The following is a 22123-nucleotide window of genomic DNA, read 5'->3' as shown; positions in this document are numbered from 1 at the left end:
TGGATTATCTGTGTACTTTTGGATATTGAAACTTCCTTGAATCCCTGGAACAAATCCCGCTTGATCACTGCCTATTATCCTTTCAATATATTACTGAATTTGGTTTGCTAATATTTTGTTGAAGATACTTGTACGTATGTTCATCAGTGATACTGGCCTGTAATTTTCTTTTCTTCCTTTTTCTTTTTCTTTTCTTTTTCTTTTCTTTTTCTTTTCTTTTTCTTTTCTCTTTCTTCTTTCTTTCTTTCTTTCTTTCTTTCTTTCTTTCTTGACTGTCTTTGTCTGGTTTTGGTATTAGGGTAATGCTGGCCTCATAGAATATGTTTGGAAGTATTCTTTCTCTTCTATTTTTTTTTTTTTTTTTTTTTTTTGGCAATAGTTTGAGAAGGATAGGTGTTAACTCTTTTTTAATGTTTAGTAGAATTCACCTATGAAGCCATCTGGTACTGGACTTTTATTTGCTGGAAATTTTTGATTACTGATTCAATTTCAGTATTTATAATTTGTCTGTTCAGATCTTGCATTTCTTCTTCATTCAGTCTTAGAAGATTGGGCATTTCTTGGAATTTATCCTGACCTTTGACTCTAATGCAATCCACGGTGGGTTAGAACATCAGGTTTCTTGCACTAGCTGTGTCTCTCACAGGTTGTGTCATCTCAGGCAAATCCTAAAACCCACCTAGCTCCAGCTTCCTCGATGTTTAATAAAGACTACTGAACATGATGTCTTTAAATATCTTTCCAGTTCTATGCTTAAATTACTAGATTATGGAATTGAGAAAATCGGTGTGGCAACCTGTGTGTCTTTGTCTAGAGGGTTTTATGGCTTTCTTTAATGGGGACAATGGTGCTTGATATCACATTAATGAACTATCCTCTTGCATATATCATGACGAATTTTAGTGCATAGGTACAGATGGGACTAATGGGGTGAAATATTTCATATTGGGATTCCCTGACAGAGTCTAATATATTTAGCTGCTGTCAATTTACAGTATCTGGATAAATGACTGTGAACAGAGAAAAAAAACAATGGATTACGGACAAAAATCATACCAAAGTATAGACGGTTAGAACCCTCCCGACCAACACACATACATCCCAAAATAAAACTCATGGTGCCAGCATTTTTTTTCTGTTTTTTTGTGGTACTGTGCGATTTTTTTGTATCCTAAATGAAACAACCAATTTATTCAATTAACATTTATAACTGTCCTCTATATACCAAGCACTGTGCCAGGCACTAGGTGGAAAATTGTGAATAAGACATTCCCAGTAATAAGCCAAGGAGAGTTAAGTGAGGAAAAGATATATAAACTGTTAATTGAGAATGGTAAGTTATGCACAGGATACATATTTTTAGAATGGTCTGGCATGTTTGACCCCAACCCTGACTGTCTATTAAAATCACTTGGGGGAGATTTTAGAAAATAACGGGGCATAAGCATGGGTAGAACTCAGAAATCAGTGTTAAATGAAACAAAAATTCTCCTGGTGATTAGTGCAGCCAAGGTTTAGAATCCCTGAGCTAATATCCAGCTCATTGGGAAATTTATTATTCAGTCTTTCAATTATGCATGCATTAATAGACAAATCCTAGAGATTAAATCATTCCTTCGTCCTTCCATTCATCTTTCTATCTATCCAATACTGATTAAGCACAACTATGTTTCAGCCACTGTACTAAGCCACTGAAGAAAGGACACCTGTTAGATAAACTCCTTCTCCCATGGAGGTCTGGTACAGGCATATGCTTGTTTGGAGTTCTCCTAGTAAGTATGATAGGCTCTGAAAAATTCTGCTAAAATGCCCTGTTTTGTCCACAGAAATGAGAATAGACTGAGTGAATGGCAAGGCACTTATATTCTAGGAAATGCATTATAGTACCTGAGGCTGGACTCTTCATCTCTAATGGTTCAGGGCCACACCTGTGGCAGGAAGGGGGTACACATTCCAAGCCCAGGTGGGTAGGTTATGGGGAAAGTGCCTATTCCTCCATGTGAGGGATAAGTTTCCCTACTACAGACAGGCTCCTTGTTGTGGAAGGTAGACCACTTCCATTTTCAAAAACACACATACAAGACAGAGGTGATTGAGAGATGTATTCCTCCTGGCACCCTATAGTATTAAGCACCAATAACAGTAAGAAAAGCCCACTGGGGGCTGGGCACTTGACACACATCATCATTTCTTTTCTTTCTTTCCTTTTTTTTTTTTTTTTTTTTTGAGTTTTATTTATTTAAGTAATCTCTATACCCAACATGGGCCTCGAACCCACGACCCTGAGATTAAGAGCCACATGCTCCTCCAATTGAGCCAGCCAGGTGCCCCAACATACATCATCATTTAATTTAATTCTCACAACTGCCCTACATGTAAGTATAGCCTCCATTTTACGTGAGAAAAAACTGATGCTCTGAGGCAAAGACTAATTTGTCCAAAGTCACAAATCTGGGATTCAAGGTCAGGACTTTCTAACTCCAAAGGCCTGTACTCCTTCCACTTTCTTGAAGGTGGGGGTAGAGGAAAGAGGGAGGCAGGCTAACTATCTAATTTAGCTATATAATGCATGTCTCTTGTAGGTAGATGTTATTCCTACTTAGGCCAGAAGCAATATATAGCCATTTATACATTTTTAAGCAGGAAAGTGACACTGATATACTCTGTCATGCCCAATTTCTGAAGGCAGTAGAGATTATGGGCAGACTGCAGGCAGAGATAGTCCCAACAGGTATTTGAGAGTCTATTTTAGGGTAACCACAGGAGGACAGTGAAAGTGGGGGATAGGTAATACAGGAGACCTTTTGGATGAAGAATTGACAATGTTTAGAATCTGTGAAAGAGGAGAAAGGAATCAAAAGAGACTGCAGTATCTAGCTTGGGTGACAGGATGGTGATGTCACTAGCCTACACAGGGCAGGCTGTCAGGGCAGGGGATACAGAACTGAGTTTCACACGTGCTGAATATAGAGTGCTTGTAGGAGAGCCAGCAAATATGGGCCTTGGAAATAAGGGATGAAGAGATGTGGAATACTCCAGGGCATTTCTGACATCAGCACAGAGGTGACAGTTAAAGCTGTGGGAATGGATGGGATGGACCTAGAAGGGAACTGAATAGGAAGGGGCATAGCAGGGAAAGGGGTTGTTATTTGTTTACCTTACACTGCCTGGAATTATCTAAAGTACACTTTGGCATTCTGCAATTTTTCTCCTGCTTGAAAAATTGTTTTAAAAATAACCAGCATGTTTACAGGTTTCTAACATTTCCTCTATTTGTGAACAGTTTATAACCCTCATGTACTTCACCTGGCTACCCGGATGTTAACATCGTACACAACCATGGTGGAGTGACCAAACCTAAGAAAGGAAGCATTATGCAAATTATAGACTTTATTCAAATTTCACCAATTGTCTAATGTCCTTTTTTCTAGTCAAGGATCCAATCTGAATACAACATTGCATTTATAGTTTCCTATTTATATATAATGTAAGCATTTGCAGGAAAACTTGAGACCTAAAGTTACATGCCAAATAGGAAACCTAGGACTCAGTCTTAGAGTGGGGCAGCTAGCGTAGCAACATAGGATAGTCCAATAAGGGGACACGGTATGTTTGAGCATGGCTCAATGGGAGGAATAATCTTTAAACAGCAAATGCTTAATAATGAAATCCCTTAAATAAAGTAAAATAAAAGCAATGTGTCAGAAGGGCTAAGAAATGGAGACAGAGTGAATCAAGTAGGTAGGCTGGAAAATCATTTCAAGATTAGCTTCTACCTCTTCTGTTGGTTTGTACAAACGTAGGTCAGCCGGACACTGTGGGAGAAGGAAACTGACTGAAATGGACCGTAGCAGGAACAAACACAGGGCAGGGTCATCTCGATGTTTTGCCACTTAGTCCTTCCTGCTCTAAAATCCTAAGACTTCTATGACAGAGTACACAGGATGTAAGAAATAATTATAAACTTACAAATCAAATCGTACTGGTAGACTCTTCCTAGAGTACTACAGCCAGTCCGTTCATTAACCAGTTAACAACTTAGTGCATAAAACAAGCCAGGTGTTGTGCTAAGGGCTGGAGATGAATGTGTCAATAAACACAGTTGATGAGCAATGATTTCCAGATTCTCCTTACTGGGCTAGGTCCTTCTTGCTTCCAAACACTGCTCATTAACTACCACCCCTCTTCTCATAATAACTAACCAACTTTGAGCACAGTCATCTAACATTATTTGTACTGCTAAAGTTATCTATGTGTTTAATGTTTCTGGGTGTGAATATATTTCACGTTTGTCTTCTCTCCCCACAGAAGCACCTCATCTACTGTCTCCTCTCTACCACCTGTCAGTGTCTACTACTATAATTTATACGGGGTTGGTCATAACAGACACAAAGAACTAGAAAATGCAATATATGCAGAAAAGATAAAGGAACTAAGCTGAGTCTGTCTGGAGAAGATGTGTTCAGGAGATATGGTGGTGGCCACAAAATCCACAGGCTTTTAAGACGATAATGCCAATCAGCTTTTCTTTTCCCTCAGGATGGCAATTGTAGCACAAAAGCACTAAAGTCAAATACGACCATAAATTTCCTGAGAGGGAAGACTGAGAGGTATTAAAATGTATCTCCTTACTGGTGCTTTTTATTTATTTATTTATTTATTTATTTATTTAAATTTTTTTTAACGTTTATTCATTTTTTGACACAGAGAGAGAGCATGAATGGGGGAGGGTCAGAGAGAGGGAGACACAGAATCCGAAACAGGCTCCAGGCTCTGAGCTGTCAGCACAGAGCCTGATGCGGGGCTCGAACTCACAGACCACGAGATCATGACCTGAGCTGAAGTCGGCCGCTTAACCGACTCAGCCACCCAGGCACCCCCTTACTGGTGCTTTTTAATGTAAATTAAAAAAAATTTTTTTCCAGCCATTTAGAAGTAGGAACACACTCTTGTGCTTAGAGAAGGTAAGGGTTTCAAAGGCATGGCCAGATATCAGGCTGTTCCTCTTTCTCACTGCCTCCCATCTTCACGGCAGGTTGGGTTTGCAAGACGGTCTCTGAAAATCTCCTTTAGGCAGACCATCCAAAGGGAAGCAAGGGGGTAAATAATAACATAAAAGCGAAGCCCAGGAAAGCGCCTGCAACTTCCCATCAGGGTGACACCAAGGGCTCTTCCCTGCTGTGGTTTATGTGGGCAAGTTGGCTCAATCGACCAAGCTCTTTAGGAAATGGACAGAACGAGTTGGGACCCCCAGGGGCCAGTTTCCCTTACACTCTGAGTAGTAAAAGGGGCTGCAGAGGACCTGTGGACCCAGTGTGTGCTCGGGTAGCAGTAAACTGCCTCGGGCAGAGCTGCCTAGGGGATGCAGAGAAAAGTTCACAGCCACTTCAGGGACCCCTGGGGGAGTGATTCATGTCCAGGGGGCAAAGCCGGGTGTCCCTTTAAGATAGTCATGTCAGCATTAATTTTACTATTAATGTATTCAATAAAGAATGGATGATTATTTGCATTTCGTCAGAAAACATTACTTGTGATCATCATACCTCTCAGTGAATTTAATGCAAATGAAATCCAACCTTACAACCTCTATGACTTGTCACTGTGGTAAAAACCTAAAATCAGCATATGTTTCAATGCAATAAATAGATGCAGGGTACGTAATATGTGACGGGCCTTGTGCTAGGCCCTGGAGCTTTGGAGGAAACATGGCTTTTTAATAGCAAAGAATATGCAGATAAGTGGGATACACGGGCAAGTAAGCAAATGGCTCCAGTTCACAAGGCGGAGTGCTGAGAACGGGAGACATACCTGCAGGGGTGAGGGAAACCTGCAGAGCACCTGCTCGGGAAGGCCTCAGAGAACTGCCCATTGGTAATCTGAAGGTGTGGAAGGAGGGGAGTTCTAGGTGGAGGGAGCAGCACGAGTGACAGCACAGAGGCCAGTGTGAGCAAAGTGCTCTCAGGGGACCGGCTGTGTGGGAGGAAGAAAGAGCAGTGCACACGTACAGATGGGTAGGAGCTTAGAAAGGCAGGGCAGAGCCAGAAACGAGAGGTCTCCCAATGCCTTGCTACGCATCTACCTCAAAAGAGATGGGGCTGCCACAGAAGTGTAGGACAGCATGGTTAGATCTGTGACTTTAAAAGAACCCCGGCAGCAGAAGGGGATGGGGGAGAGAGAGAGGGATGGGCAACTTTTTTGTTAATTAGGCGAGAAATGATGGGGGCCTGGACAGAATTTAAATGGCTACTCTGGGGTTGTAGAGAGTGGGCCTGCCACAAGATAGATTTCTGTAGCAGAATCCACAGGTCATGCTGACTAACAGGAAGTGAAGGCCAGGAAGGAGCCTGGGATTATTCAGTTTTCCGGCTAGGTCCACTAGGTAAATGGCATGTCCACTTACTGGCAGAGGGAACAAGGAAGAGGAATTGTCTTTGCGCAGCAGGTAGCTCAGTTGGGGCAGAGGACTAGAAGTGTTTGCAGAATGTCCAGGGAAAGTCGTCCAGGAGTCCAGGCAAGAGATTTGTGTGCCCTTAGCCTACAGGTTGAAGGTGAAGCTGTAAGTGCTAGCCCAGGACAGCACATATTAGAAAAACAGAAAACCCAGACTGGATCCTGGCAGAACAGTATTAGTTAGGGAGTGGATGCGGGAAGAAGACTGGGAAGGAGCAGGTGATAGGAGGGAGAAAAAGCAGAAGAGCCAGAAGCAGCAAAGCCAAGAAAGGAGAGAATTTCAAGAAGGAAAAAGAGGGTCAGTGGCATCCAAGGCAGTGGAGAGGTCAAAAAATATGAGTAAGACTGTCCCAAAGCCCGAGAAGTTTCTGCTGGATTTGGCAAATGGGAATCATTAGCGACCTGGAACGAACTGATTTCAGGAGAGGAAGAGGGAAGTCAGATTGCAGAGGGGTGAAGGACTATGGATTACTCTTTAAAGAAGTAGCCCTTAAAAAAAGAGACTGGGCCATAGCTAAAAAAAAAAAAAAAAAAAAAAAAAAAAAAAAAAAAAAAAAAAAAAAGGAGGTAGGACTAAGAAGGGATCTTTTTCCTTTTTTAAACAAGAAAATGTATTATTTCAATTAGAAAAACCTTTTTAATTGTCGTTAATATACAATATTAGTTGCAGGTATGTAACAAAGTGATTCAACATTACATAAATTAGAAAATAAGCACTTAAAAATCTAGTTACCGTCTGTCACCACACATTATCATTAAAATTTTAATTCCCTATGCTGTATTTTACATCTCTGTGACTTATTTACAATTGGAAATTTGTGCCTGTTAATCCTCTTCACCTATTTCACCCTTCCACCCTCTCTTTAGCAACCACCAATTAGTTTGTTTCCATTTTTTGTTTATTCTTTTGTTTTATTTTTTAGATTCTACATGTAAGTGAAATCATGGTTCTTGTCTTTCTCCGGCTTATTTCACTTAGCATAATACCCTCTACATCCATCCATGTTGTCACAAACGGCAATATTTCTCCAGGTGACCCCAAGATTTCGTTTAAAAAACATTTATTTTAATTTTTTTAATGTTTTATTTATGTTTTAAGAGAGAGAAAGACAGACAGACAGAATCCACGAAGCAGGCTCCAGGCTCTGAGCTGTCAGCACAGAGCCCGATGCGGGGCTCGAACCTGTGAACCATGAGGTCACGACCTGAGCCAAAGTCAGATGCTTAACCGACTGAGCCACACAGGCGCCCCAACCAAAATTTCATTTTTGAAATCAGATTATGGCTGAGTAATATTCCACTTTGTGTATGTATACCACAATTTCTTTATCCATTCATCCACTGATAGACACTTCAGTGGTTTCCATATCTTGGCTACTATAAATAATGCTGTAATGAACACAGGGGTACATACATCTTTTTGAATTTCCATTTTCTTCAGATAGATACCCAGAAATGGAATTGCTGGATCATCTGATTTTAGTTCTATTTTGAATTTCTGGAGGAACCTTTTTACTCTTTTCCATAGTGGTTGCAACAAGTACATTCCCACCAACACTGCATAAGGGATCCCTTTTTTCTATATCTTTGCTAACATTTTTTATTTCTTGTATTGATACTAGCCACTCTGAAAGGTATGATATCTTCCTATGGTTTTGATTTACATTTCCCTGATGATTAGTGATGTTGAGCATCTTTTCATGTGTCTGTTGGTTATCTGTATGTCTTTAAAAAAATATCTATTTTAGGTGATTTGTCCATTTTTTCATCAGGTTTTTTTTTATACTGATGAGTTATTTATATATTTTGGATATTGATCCCTTATTTGCAAATATCTTCTCCCATTCAGTAGGTTACCTTTCCATTTCATTAATAGCTTCCTTTGTGGGGCAAAAGCTTTTTAGTTTGATATTGTCCCAATTGTTTGTTTTTGCTTTGTTTTTTATCAACTGAGGAAACCGATCCAAAAAAATAGCTAAGACTGATGTCCAAAAGTTGACTGCCTACGTTTTCTTCTAGGAGTTTTATGGTTTCAGGTCTTACATTTAAGTCTTTAATTCATTTTGTTTATTTTTTGTATATGGTGTAAGAACGTGGTCCAATTTTCTAGGCACCATTTATTGAGACTGTCTTTTCCCCATTGTATATTCTTACCTTCTTTGTTGTAGATTAGTTGACCATATGAGTGGGTTTGTTTCTGGGCTATTCTGTTTTATTGATCTATGTGTCTGTTTTTGTGCTAATACCATCCTGTTTTGATGATTATAGCTTTGTAATATAGTTTGAAATCAGGAGGCACGATACCTCAAGATTGTTTTTGCTACTCTAGGTCTTTTGCTATTCCATACAAATTTTAGGTTTACTTGTTCTAGTTCTGTGAAAAATGCCACTGGTATTGTGACAGGGGTTGCACTGAATCTGTACGTTGCTTTGGGTAGTAAGAACATTTTAACAACATTCTTTCAAACCTTGAACACAGTATATTCTATTGTGTCATCCTCAGTTTTTCTCATTAGGGTATTTCACCTTCTTGGTTAAATTTATTCCCATGTATTTTATTCTTCTTAATACACTTGTAAATGGGATTGTTTTCCTAATTTCTCTTTCTGCTTGTTTGTTAATGCATAATAATTGCAACAGATTTCCATATATTAATTTTGTGTCCTGCAACAGTACTGAATTCATTTATTCTAACAGTTTTGTAGTGGAGTCTTTAGGATCTAGCACAGGTTTACTTCCTCTTTTCCAATTTGGATACCTTTTATTTCTTTTTTCTTGTGGGAGTGCTGTAACTAAAACTGCTAATACAATGTTGAATAAAAGTGGTGAAAGTGGGCATCTTTGTCTTGTGCCTGATCTTAGAGGAAAAGCTTTCAGCTTTTCACCAATGAGTATGATGTTAGCTGTGGGTTTGTCATATAAGACCTTTATGATGATGAGGTATGTTCCCTCTGTACCCACTTTGAGAGTTTTTATCATAAATGGATGAATTTTGTCCAATGCTTTTTCTGCATCTATTGAGATGACTGTATGATTTTTATCCTCCTTTTTGTTAATGTGGTATATCAGGTTGGTTTTGTGGAGATTAAACCATCTTTGTATCCCAGTAATAAATCCCAGTTGACTATGGTATATGATCCTTTTCATGTATTGTTGGCTTTGGTTTGCTAATATTTCACTGAAGTTTTTTTGCATCTATATCAAAGCTGTTGATCTGTAATTTCCTGTTTTTTTTTTTTTTTTTTTTTTTTTTTAATGTCTTTGTCTGGTTTTGGTATCAGGGTAATGCTGGTATTGTAGAATGAATTTGGAAGCATTTCTTCATCTGAAATTTTTTGGAATGCTTCATCTGGTCCTGGACTTTTGTTTGCTGAGGAGAACAGAAAGTCTGTTCAGATTTTCTATTCCTTCCTTATTCAGTCTTGAAAGATTATATGTTCCTAGGAATTTATCTACTTCTAGCTATCCAATTTATTGCTCATAGTCTTTTAAATCCTTTGTATTTCTCTAGTGTTGGTTGTGACGTCTCTCATTTCTGATTTTACTTATTTGAGCCCTCTTTTATTCTTGAAGAGTCTGGCTAGAGGTTTATCAATTTTGTTTATTTTTTTGGAGAACCAGCTCTTAGTTTCATTAATTTTTTTTATTGTTTTCTTAGTCTCTATTTCATTTATTTCTGCTATGATATTTATTATTTCCTTCCTTCTAGTAATGTTGGGTTTTGTTTGTTCTTTTACTGGTTCCTTTATGTGTAAGGTTAGACTGTTAGACATTTTTGTTTCTTGAGGTAGGCCTGTATATCCTCTTAAAACTGTTTTTGCTGGATCCCATAGATTTTGGAATGTTGCTTCCATTTTCATTTGCCTGAAGGTGTTTTTTAAATTACTTCTTTGATTTCTTCATTGACCCATTGATTGTTTAGTACCATGTTGTTTAGCCTCCAAGTATGTGTGTATTTTTCTAGTTTTTTCTTGTAATTGGTTTCTGCTTTCATACTGTTGTGATTGCAAAAGATGCTTGATATGATTTCAATCTTCTTAAATTTATTGAGACTTGTTTTGTAGACTAATGTGTAATTTTGGAGAAGGTTTCATGTGCATTTGAAAAGCATATGCATTCTACTGTTTTGGGATGGGACATTATGTATCTATTAAGTCCATTTGGTTTAATGTGTCATTTAAGGCCATTGTTTCTTTCTTTCTTTCCTGTTCTTTTAAGTTCATTTATTTTGAGAGAAAAAGAGACAGAGAAAGGGGGGGGGGGTGCGGGGAAGAGGGCAGAGAGAGAATCCCAAGTAGGCTCTACCACTGTCAGCACAGAGCCTGACACGGAGATCAAACTCCCAAATTCTGAGATCATGACCTGAGCCAAAATCAAGACCTGGATGCTTAAGTGACTGAGCCAGCCAGGTGCCCCTAGTCTATTTACATTTAACGTAGTTATTGATAGGTATGGACTTATTGCCATTTTGTTAATTGTTTTCTGGTTGTTTTTGTAGTTCTTCTCTGTTCTTCCTTCTCTTGCTCTCTTATGATTTGATGACTTTCTTTAGTGTTATGTTTGGATATTTGTATCTTTATTTTTTGTGTACCTATTACAGGTTTTGGGTTTGTGGTTACCATGAGTATCATATACAATACCCTATGTATATGGCAGTCTATTTTAGGTTTATTGTCGCTTAAAGTTTGAACACCTTATAAAAGAACACACTACATTCTTAACCACACCCCCCATGTTTCATCTATCTGATCTATTCTGCATCTTTTTTTTCAAAGTTTATTTATTTTGAGAGAGAGAGAGAGAGAGAGCATATGCATGAGCAAGTGGGGGAGGGGCAGAGAGAGGAGGAGAGAGAGAATCCCAAGCAAGTTCTGCACCGTAAGCACAGGCCTGACACAGGGCTTGACCCCATGAACTGTGAAAGCATGAGCTGAGCTGCGGTCAAGAGTCAGACACTCAACCGTCTAAGCCACCCAGGTGCCCCTATTTTGCATCTTTCTATTTTGTGTATCCCTTTATGAATTATTGTAGATATAGTTGATATTACCACTTTTGTCTTTTACCATTTATACTAGCTTTATAAGTGGTCAACCACTACCTTTACTATATATTTGCTTTTACCAGTGAGATTTTTTTCCTTCATAATTTTCTTCTACTTATGGCCTTTTCTTTTCCACTTAAAGGAGCCTCTGTAACATTTCTTGTAAGACTGGTTTAGTGGTGATGAACTCAAAATTTTGTTTGTCTGGAAAACTTTTTATCTCTCTTTCAATTTTGAATGATAAACTTACTGGGTAGAGTATTCTTGGTTGTAAGATTTTTCCTTTCAGTCTCTATGCCTGAATATATAATGTCACTCCCTTCTAGCCTGCAAAGTTCCTGCTGAAAAATCATTTGATGGTTTTATGGGTATTCCCTTGTATGTAACTAGTTGCTTTTTTCTTGCTGCTTTTAAAATACTCTTCTTAATTTTTGACACTGTATTTATTATGTCTTGGTGTGGCTCTTTTTAGGTTCATTTTGTTTTGGACTCCCTATGCTTCCTAGAACTGGATGTCTGTTTTCTTCCCCAGGCTAGAGAGGTTTCAGTTATTACTTCTTCAAATAAGTTTTATGCCTCAAAAAGATTCTTTTCTTAAAGTTGGGAGAGACTTGGGCATACTCATATGCTAAAATGAAGGTGCTAGTAAAGGAGGAAACTATAGATACAAAAGTAGGGATAACTGACAGAGCCTGGCCCTGGAATGGCCTAGAGAAAATGAGAGGCGGACCCAGCTGGAAGCTCTTTTGCACACACATGCACACATACCTCTCCTGTATTTTCTTAATTGAAATGTTTAAATTAAATGTTTCAATAGAAATGCTTCATTTCTATTAAAATGTTACATAAAAGGTAGTTACTGATTTCTCCAATATTCCCTCTAAAAGTCAACATATTGGGAACCAAAGGCTGCAAACTAACTGAAAGTAATCTAATTTTGCAATCCTCTGGTAAACATGATCTTTGCTACAGAACAGTGCTGTCTTTTGCTTTCTGATGAGGTGACTGTGTGTTTAGGGTTTTCTGTGATGAAGTGAGCTTACTGGACTGCAGGGCTATTAATCATCAGATCTGACAGCATCTCTCCAGCAAGCCAACCATGAGAACAGCCCAGCTCATGCCAATGCAAGTTCATCTGGTCAGTCCTGCCATCAGAGCCAAAGGACAAATGTGTTGGAGAGAGTCAACTCCACACTTTACTCATCCATCAAGGAAAACCACATTACTGGCAGGCAGCACTATCAAGTTCTCAGATACCAAAGAACAATGAAGAAACTTGCTAAAGAAATCATGGAAATCAAGTAGCGCAATCATTTCTAATGCCAAAGTTTTCTACTTTAACACCTTTAGAATTGCCTGACACTCCAAGAAGGTAACTTAGGCTTCATTTATAGATTGCTCTAATGAGAATGGTGGTAAAGATAAAAATTTAAAAAAGAAAATGGTCACATATGATTCAGCCTTTATATTACGCAACTGGTACTCAGGGTTAAAAATGCAGAGATAATTGCCAATGAAATCAAAGGCAGTAGTCTTTACAAAAAAAGGTAAGGGTCAGGGCAACTGGATGGCTCAGTTGGTTGGGCACCTGACTCTTAATTTCAGCTCAGGTCATGACCCCAGGGTTGTGGGATAGAGCCCCATGTTGGGCTCAGCACTGAGCTGAAGCCTGCTTAAGATTCTCTCTCTCTCTCCCTCTCTCTCTGCCCCCCCCACTCATGTACACACTCTCTCTCAAATAATAATAATAATAATAATAATAATAATAAAGGTAGAGGACCTCATTCCATTATGTGATAGGTCACTGAGTCGAATAAATCAAGACTCATTTAACCCAACTAATTTCTGAGGACTTCAATTCAGCCCCCACCAAGCTTTGATGCTAATGAGAGAAGAGGCACTAGGTCAGACTCTGAAGTAAGCAGATCCTTTGGAGGATTTTGACAGATTTAATACCACCATTTCCCTGAAGCTCAGCTCTCGGTGGTGCACAACTGGTGTTTAAAAGCCCAATGATTAAAATGAGAAAAAAAAAGTTTGTAATGGAACCGTTGGCACACGTAAAAGATAGGTTTTGAAGAGAAGGCCCATGTATATGCACACACACACATACACACACACATACAACCTCCATTTTTAAGTCCTATGTGCCTGAACGAAGAATGTGGATAGAAGTGCATAAAGAGTAATTTAAAAGAAAACTATTCATGTAGTATTACTGTGTTTTCCAGGAATCTGTGCTCCAGGTTGGGTAATTTGTACTGAGTTGAGAGGGCTGCAGTATCACCCACCCTAAAATCAGCGAGAAGCACTGTGAAGCATACCCAGGGAGATGCAATTTGGTGTTCTTCATATGAGCTGCAAACTCTTTCTGAAATTGCTACATTAGGCTGGATGTGGACAGGAATCATATGCCTAGCCATGCTCCCAGCTAATGGAAAAACAATTTTAAATCAAAGGCAGACATTTCGATAGCAACCCATGTGGAAGAAACAAGCTTCGATCTAGATACCTCATTTTGCTAATCTCATTGGCTTGAAAAAGTAGCAAGATTGCATCAGATATTATATCTTGGCAGATAGTTATGGGAAATAAGGGTCTCTTTTACCTGCTCATTCAGAGATTGTGTTTACGTTCCTTAGTAACAATCTAAAACCTGGAGTAGGAATACTTGGGAACTAATTTTGGTTGATTATTCTGGGGTCTGATTGCAAAAGTGACAGATTGTATCACAGTTATAGATCCTAGAAGACGTTCTTATGGTATTTTTTTAACAGTTCCAAGAACATAATATTTATCTAACTACACTGAGTTTTATTTTTTGTCATCCTTTACAAAATGATTTTAGATAATTTCTATATATTTCATTTCCTCTCAAAATAAAACAAAATCACTTTTTAACTTTCTGAAGGATTTCAGCAAGTAAAAAGCTATGTGTACATTATAGTAAAATTAATATATCACTTGCCAGAATTCCTTTTTCACAGTTTATTAATCAGTTTAGTTTTGAATGACACGGTCTTTTGCAACCTGTAGCTCCCTTTTAGAGTGTTGATATTGGTACACGATTTGTTAAACAAGATCTCTGAAGAAAATGACAGAAGGGGGAGGAGCTATTAGGAGATCAAGAGGTTAGAGGACCTGAAAACCTTAGAAGTTCTAGAAGTCATCCAAGGGAAAAGGATTCTTAAAGTAGAATGAGAAGTGTTGCGTTCAAAAACATCCTGTGTTTTGGTAGTTTCAAAGTTCTGATAGATTCATAATCTATTGAGACTAAAGCCTCAACTGCAAGCTAATGACACTTTTAATTAGCTAACATGAAAAAATAAAGCCACACAATCTGGCTAATATTAAATCTTATAAAGAGCAAACAGTTGTATTCATTTACTGAATTTAAGTGTTACTGACATGCTTCAAGTCCTACTACTGCTTATTCTTCTAAAATTGTTGGCTAATAATTGTACAGTTAGATCCCAGATTTTGGTTATAATAGTCCTCAGATGTAGGTCAGAGACACAGCAAGTCATGTCTGTGTAGGTTGTGTTTTAAGAACTAGGTTGCCTTAAGAGATATGTCTTAATAAACTAGCCTCCTCAATTAGGCATATTCAATTCCCAACAGCAAGCCATCTTTTCTCTTTGTGACAGATAGCCCCTCCACCTACTCTGATTTGGGGGGGAAATGTGCAGGGGAAGAGGAGGTGTTGCTATGAAATGATTTCTCAGCATATTATTAGGACACACAAATTTTTGGGTACACTAAATAATAGTCTTATTTACTTTTCCAGGATCAATGGTATGTAGGTATGCTCACACTACAAAGCACCATTTCTGTTTAGTGAATTGTGCTTAATACAAATATTTACTGGCATAAAAAGATGTCCACAGTATGCCAGGTGCAATGATTGGGTTAAAAGTGGTATGTGCAGTATGAAACCATTTTAATGAGGAAAAAATCTGCAGAGGAAAAAGTCTAGAAACATAGGCACCAAAGTGGTAGGATAATGGTTGGCTTTCTTATTTTTGTTTTCTATAATGACTGGTATTTTTTTTTTTTTTGTAATAAGAAAACAATTAAGTGTGACCAAATTAAGCAGGTGGGATCTTGGTAACAGTACTTTACTCATTTAGCTCATTTGTTCAACAGATATTGATTAGCTCTCTATGTCAGGTATGGTTCTAGGCCCTGGGGACATAGCAGTGAACAAAATGGATAAAAACCACGACCTTTTGTAGCTGACATTTAATGGGGAGGGCAGGACCACTGTATATGGCTGCATAGGGTGAGCAAAACACAACTTCCATATCCACGCATGCCGGCCCGAGAGAGGGAGACAGACAAGATACCATGTAATATAGTGATAAGCACAGAAAGAAGACAGAAAGTGTATGGGGGGAAGAAGTGGAAGGGAGTGAAGGATGCTTCATTAAGGTGACAGCTGTGTAAAGACCTAAAAGATTTAAGGAAGCAACCCTGTGGTTATTTGAGGAAAGGAGAAGCAAGGATAGAAACTCACACAGGAGGAGCCGGCTCAAAGACAAAAAAAAAAAAGGCCGGTGTGACCAGAGGGAATCAGGGGACAGGTAGTGGGAGAAGAGGGCACAGAGGTACCTGGGGATGAGACTGTACGTGGCCTTGGCTTTTACCTGGAGAAGTGAAGCTATTAGATAGTTTGGGTCAAGGGTGACATCATCTAATTTACACATGAGCTCTAGCTGTAGTTTAAGAACAGACTGAAGGGGGAGACGCGTTACTGCAATAACATGGGGGAAAGAAGGCAGTGGCTGGCACCTGGGTGGTAGCGGGCAGGTGACGGCAAGTGAATGTACTTGCTGAGGGACCAGATGTGGACATGAAAGAAAGGTGTTTGGCCTGATCAACCAGGTGGCTACAGGTGCCATCCAGCTTGATGGTGAAGTCTGCAGCAGGCACGGTTGACAACAGCAGTGGGGGCAGGAAGGTGAGCTCCGTTTTGGGCAGATTAAGTTTAAGAGGCTGGCAAATAGCCAAAGGACATTTCAACCTTTGTATTTAGCAGCGCCCCCCCCCCCCCCCCAGAAAAGCAGCTTGCCCCGCGGTAACAAAGGAAGGAGTTGGAAGGCAATCTTGGTACATGAGGTGGCACCAACAGGGGCTGGTCTAAGAGCCGAGCAGGCTGCTAAATTCTGCTTCACAGAAGAGGAGGCAATGCCAGTCTGACAGGATACACACCCACACTTTTCTTTCCAGGTACTCACCTGGATAAATAATGTTAATAAAAATGGGAATCTTTATGGTAGAAATTTCTCACTGCTCAGTAAAGCTGATATTTCAGTGAGAACTAATGCTGTAGATAGGGTTATAATTTCAAGGAAAATGTGAGACCAAAGACAGGAAAAGGTAGGTGGCTTAAAAGGTAGAAGAATCACATTTGGTATTCTCTTGAGACGCCCAAGTCAAGCTGTTGTTTCAGAGTGGTCTAAGCCAAGGCTAAACCTGATAAACAAGCAGGCCCAAATGTTCCCCAATACGATTCTGCCCAAAGCAACTGGGAGCATAGGCCTACTGGCCTCAACTAGTGTTGGAGAGAAAACAGTTTTAAATTTATATCCTAAGAGGAACTTTGGATTCACAGGTACCCCAAGTCCCCAAATCACATTTCGATGATAGTGGGAAATACTCAGATATCCACATTAATTTCTAGAATGTCTTTCCCTAGACTGAATGATACACTTTAACACTCAGAAGAAGTCAACAAGTCAAGAACTTAAGTCAGATTTCTGAAAAGTTAGTCCAAATAGCTGTTGTCAGTCTGATGTTTTCAGCAGTCCAAGGTAAAATAAATGAGAAAGAGAGAATAGAATGAATTTTAAAATCTATTTGAATTTTAAAAGTGGTTTGATTTCTGAGACCATTTGCCTGTTTCTTGTTTGTTTGGTAGTGTTACTATGTTCCTTTATGAAATGGTGAGAAATAGGTGGTAATGTTTATGTCTGTTTTGGTTAAAGATATATATGGAAGGCAACCCTACAGATCGCTCCGTATTTTTGTTTTAAATTTATAGGTCTGTGAAATGGGAAGGTCTGGTAAATGCCGCCCTAGGGGAAACGCTAAGCCCATGGTCACGCCTCGCTCTCCGAGCCTGACTGAGCAACCGGGAGCGCAGGACCGCCTGGGTCAGCAACCCCATTTTCGGGGACATCGAGGTCTGCTACCTCCCCGCCTGCCTTCCCACTCTTCCACACGACCTCAGTCAAGGCTTTCAGAGAATTAAAAGTGGTTCCTCCTGAGAGCCTGGAGACCTCTGTCCCTCACCACCTCCACCAGCAAATGTGCCGGGGAGAGCAGCAGCGATCTGGTTCGGAGCAGGGACTCTGCTGCTTACCAGATTTGTCACCTCAGGCAAGTCACGTAGCATCTCAGAGTCACACTGTTCCTTCTCTTCTTTCTAAATGGCATCTGTTTCCCATCTGAAAGGACTGTTGTAAAGAACAACTATTATATTTGTGGGAAAGCATTTTTTAATTGATAAAACCATGATTATCTAACATGGGCCCAGGCACCACCATAAATAAATGAAATGGACTGGGGATAAGAAAAACAAGGCAGCAACATATTCTGCACTGAATGACCCTGCGTTTGGGGGGAACAGGAGCAGGAGAGACTCTGCGAAGTGGGGAGTCCAGGATCATCCAGGAATGACAGAAGCCCTATGTAATCAGAGCTTCTGATTTCCTCAGAGGAACCAGAGAGCTTCGTTGTGTATACATGAAAACTCCTGGTTATTTAAATGTTAGCAACTGTTCCACCAATTTAAAAGTCAAGGAGACCATCCCTGAAAGGGCAAACAAAACATGTCTCTAGGCCAAATTTGGGCCCAAGACACTCATTTGTGACAGGTGATTTACACACATCCTACTGTTCCTGTGTGCAGCGGAATATACAGGGCTGAGACCCTCTACCAGTTCTTAGGGTCCCTCCCAAACACTTCCCTATCGCTGCTGATGTGGCTGTGTCCTCAGAGTGCTAAGATTTTTCAGAGAGTTCTTCATGTACCTTCATGTGTGGACACTATAAACAATTCTTCTCATGAAAAGTTAACTAGGCCTTGAACCAATCCAACAGGGTCACCATCTGGGACTCCTCAGAAACAGTGAACTGTCAGCACTGTAAACATTTTAGACTTCATGGAAGACACTGACTTTTTCTAAACTAATCATCCTTGCCAGTCAAGATTTGCAGTATGGGTTCAAGAACAAGGCATTCATTTAACAACAAGAACAAGAACACTGAGGATGAAGACCGGGCGGCCATTATAATGAAAGGCCTAAAAGCAAACTGTGACTTCCCTAATAAGGGGACGACCCAAGTCAGCTCCCTGGCAGGGGGAGCACCAGTACGATTAATCAGTCTGTTTTCAGTTTTCTCACGACAGCAATATTAACAGTTTGCTTTCTTCTGTTTATATGGCGTTGACAGGTCTTTAGCATGTTGGGCCTACTTGCTGAAGATTAATGGCTACTCCTGTACCGAGGTAAAAACCAGGCAGGGAGAGAATGCCTTTTACAACTGGGTAAGAACTGGCTTCTCTTGCTCTCTTTCGTTCCCCTATTGCACACCAACTCCTCCCTCCTTTAAATCCTATCAAGATTATATAAGATTAGTTGTATCCAGTAGGTTCTTATGTTTATATTCCACTTTAAATGTTGTGCCTCCAAGTGAAACAAAGGGAACTTTACACATTACTTCTAGATAAGTTTATCATCTCTAATCAAAGGTGCAGGGCTGGCTAATTTTGTTTTTAAAACGTCAGATTCCTTATAAAGGTAAAAGGTAGGTAACCGATGGCCTCTGGTGACAGGAATTTAGTTATTAGGTGGGTGATGGTTATTTAGAGCACACTCAAAAAAGGCAGAGCTGACATTAAGTAAGGCCCTGCTGCGAGGAGTACCAGCAGCCCAGAACATCTTAGACCTGCTTCACGAAATAGTCCTACTTCAAAACAGAGAGAGAACAGCTCCCCATAACAGCCTCCTCCCTCCCCCACCCCCCACCAGAAGCTAGAAGTACTTCTTGCTGCTGGTATGCTTTTCTCTGTGCCAAGGTGGGAAGACATGGTAACAGTGTTTGGGGTTTATTTTTTTAATATATTTAAAAAAAATTTTTTTTAAATGTTTATTTATTATTGAGAGACAGAGCGTGAGCATGGGAGGGGCAGAGAGAGGAGGAGACACAGAATCCGAAGCAGGCCCCGGGCTCCGAGCTGTCAGCACAGAGCATGGCGCGGAACTCGAACTCACAAACCGTGAGATCATGACCTGAGCCGAAGTCGGACCCTTAACCAACTGAGCCACCCAGGTGCCCCTTAATATTTTTTTTAATGTTTATTTTTGAGAGAGACAGAATGAAAGTGGGGAGGGGCAGAGAGAGAGGGAGTCACCGAATCTGAAGCAGGCTCCAGGCTCGGAGCTGTCAGCACAGAGCCTGATGTAGGGCTCAAACCCACAAATGCAAGATCATGACCTGCGCCGAAGTCAGAGGCTTAACCGACTGAGCCACCCAGGGGCCCCCCTCCATTATCTTCATAGCATATAAGCATACAGAAACAAAGAACAAATTTTTAAAAAGAAAAATCAATGTGCCTCCTCTAGAGTTCCGTAGGAATCTCATTCTTTGGTCTTAGGGAACCTCCTGCTCCACTCATCTTTGTGCAACAACTGCATGAGTAAGTGTGCATCACATACCCAGGAACTTCAGGCCCCATACCCAGGGTCAGTGCTCCAAACCACTTCCTCTGGCTCACTGCTCTCCTGACATAGGAGCAGGAGGGGCCGAGTCCAGTAGACAGAGCATCAGGGGTGGCTTTTAAGTGGAAACTTTAAACAAAGATTTCTAAAGCCAGAGACAAGAACACTCTAGGATAATAAAACAGTATGAATAATAGTATTTATTGAGTGCTTACTATGTATATGCACTATTATAAGCAGTTCCATTGGAAAAACCAATTCCCACAACAGAATGCATTAAAGAGTTAAATCATCCCAGGATACGTGAGAGTAGAACAATATACTGGATGAGAGTTGTACAGATCTTGAACTCCATACTTGTATTTAATAATTTGCCTGATGCGAAGGTTCAACGGGAGAGAGACACTGCAATTGTCCTGAGACTCCAAACCAGGGTGGTACATTGGAAGTGAAACGGAGAAGAAAGATTTGAGACTGATCTCCAAAACAAAACCAACTAAATTTTTCTTTACTTCTTTGTTTTTTAGTTCGTTTGCTCATTCATTCAACAACTATTTTTGAGGGTTTCAGATGGGTCAGACACTGTGCTAACGGACACCTAAGGAAGAAATAAAACCAGAAGATTGACTCCTTCCTCAAAACTGGGCTACCAGCCGTTGTTCAGTGGTTTAGAGTGACAGCATAGTAGACACCTGTCTATCCCTCCCTCCTTCCATCTATCCGTTCAGTACTTGCTGAATGCCTGTCTGGTGCCAGGAACTGCACTACATAAGGGTCATGGACAAGTGAGGAAAGAAAAATGACAGGAAAGGAAGAAAGGCTGCTGTCTTCATTCTCACAGCCCTGGGAATGCCTTCTTTCTAGAACTTCTATTCCTTTCCTGGTGGTCTGGCCATAAGGGGTAGGCATGGCAGTAAACCACCAGACTGCGGGAACAGCAAAGGTATTCTTAGTCATCCAAATGAAGACAGAATCTGTTTAATTTCTAAACGTATGTCCTGATGTGACATATTTATCCAAAGCAAAACACTGTCCCAGAAAGGTACCTCACATGATTCCCATGTGTAGATTTTAATATTGTCTAAAAATACAGGCAAAGAAAAACTAGCTCTGAACTAAGCTGAGAGTGAAAATGATAGAACAAACATACTTCGAACATTACAAATCTTGTATCTAGTTTAGTTGGACCTATAATCCTATTGCCTTTCAGGGAAAGCCCCGATCTTTTAAAATTAAGATCTGCCTAGACTTTACAAGAATAAAACCTGACCTTTTTCTAGTGCTTTTTGAAAAACTAGGTAATAGAATGACTACCACTGAGAAGTGTTTTGCTTTATGGCAGCTGCCTTTTCATTATTATTTTATGAGGGCTTGTCTAGATATTATGATATTATGTACTCCTCACTATCTACATTTAGTTCTTTTTAAGATGTCTTCTTCAGATGCCTGGGGGTTACGTCCATTTCCTTGGATCTAACTAGATCTCAAATAACAAACCGTATCACTTTAATGCTTTCCAAAGGTTCTTTTGCATGTAGGCTCCCCTCCAGAAACCATGACTAAGGTATGCTTTTGGTCATTTCCATTAAAACATTAAAAGGTATTTTCAGGGACCTACGAACACTATCAACAATTATTTCAAGTGTAAGCTAGTTCATATGTGCCAAGGGTGAGACTTGAAATGCTAATAAAATCTAACTGTAAAAGAAGGAATTTGATGAGAGCAGGCACATTTTAACTTCAGTTTTATTCTCAGGATCTGAACCTGGCATGGACTTGTGTGCTCTGTGAACTCGGAGATAACTGCCCTATGGAAAACCAGCCTGCACAAACGGTGACATGAAAAGGCAGAATCCTGGGCCGGTGCATCTTAATCCCAGGCTCTACCCCTGGCATCATCTTGTTT

The 22123-nt window shown here is 40.0% G+C and overlaps 1 protein-coding gene across 18 annotated transcripts in view; it reads right to left on the bottom strand.

Annotated features, from left to right (window-relative positions):
• PLEKHM3 (pleckstrin homology domain containing M3) overlaps positions 1-22123 on the bottom strand; it is a 196489-nt gene that overhangs the window by 87166 nt on the left and 87200 nt on the right. The window contains exon 6 of one of the 18 annotated variants that reach the window (XM_049615044.1): positions 19187-22123. The exons of 16 other annotated variants lie outside the window; for them this stretch is intronic. In XM_049615044.1, coding sequence (XP_049471001.1) covers positions 21970-22123 — 154 coding nt within the window. In that variant the 3' untranslated portion in view covers positions 19187-21969. Of the gene's footprint in view, positions 1-19186 lie in introns of those variants that run through there. One more of the 18 variants, XM_049615045.1, reaches the window with a different exon arrangement.

The sequence above is a fragment of the Panthera uncia genome, assembly GCF_023721935.1.
Source record: "Panthera uncia isolate 11264 chromosome C1 unlocalized genomic scaffold, Puncia_PCG_1.0 HiC_scaffold_3, whole genome shotgun sequence".
NCBI classification, from domain to species: Eukaryota; Metazoa; Chordata; class Mammalia; order Carnivora; family Felidae; genus Panthera; species Panthera uncia.
Note: the sequence above shows the minus strand (reverse complement) of the source record. Positions and strands in the feature narration are given on the sequence as shown.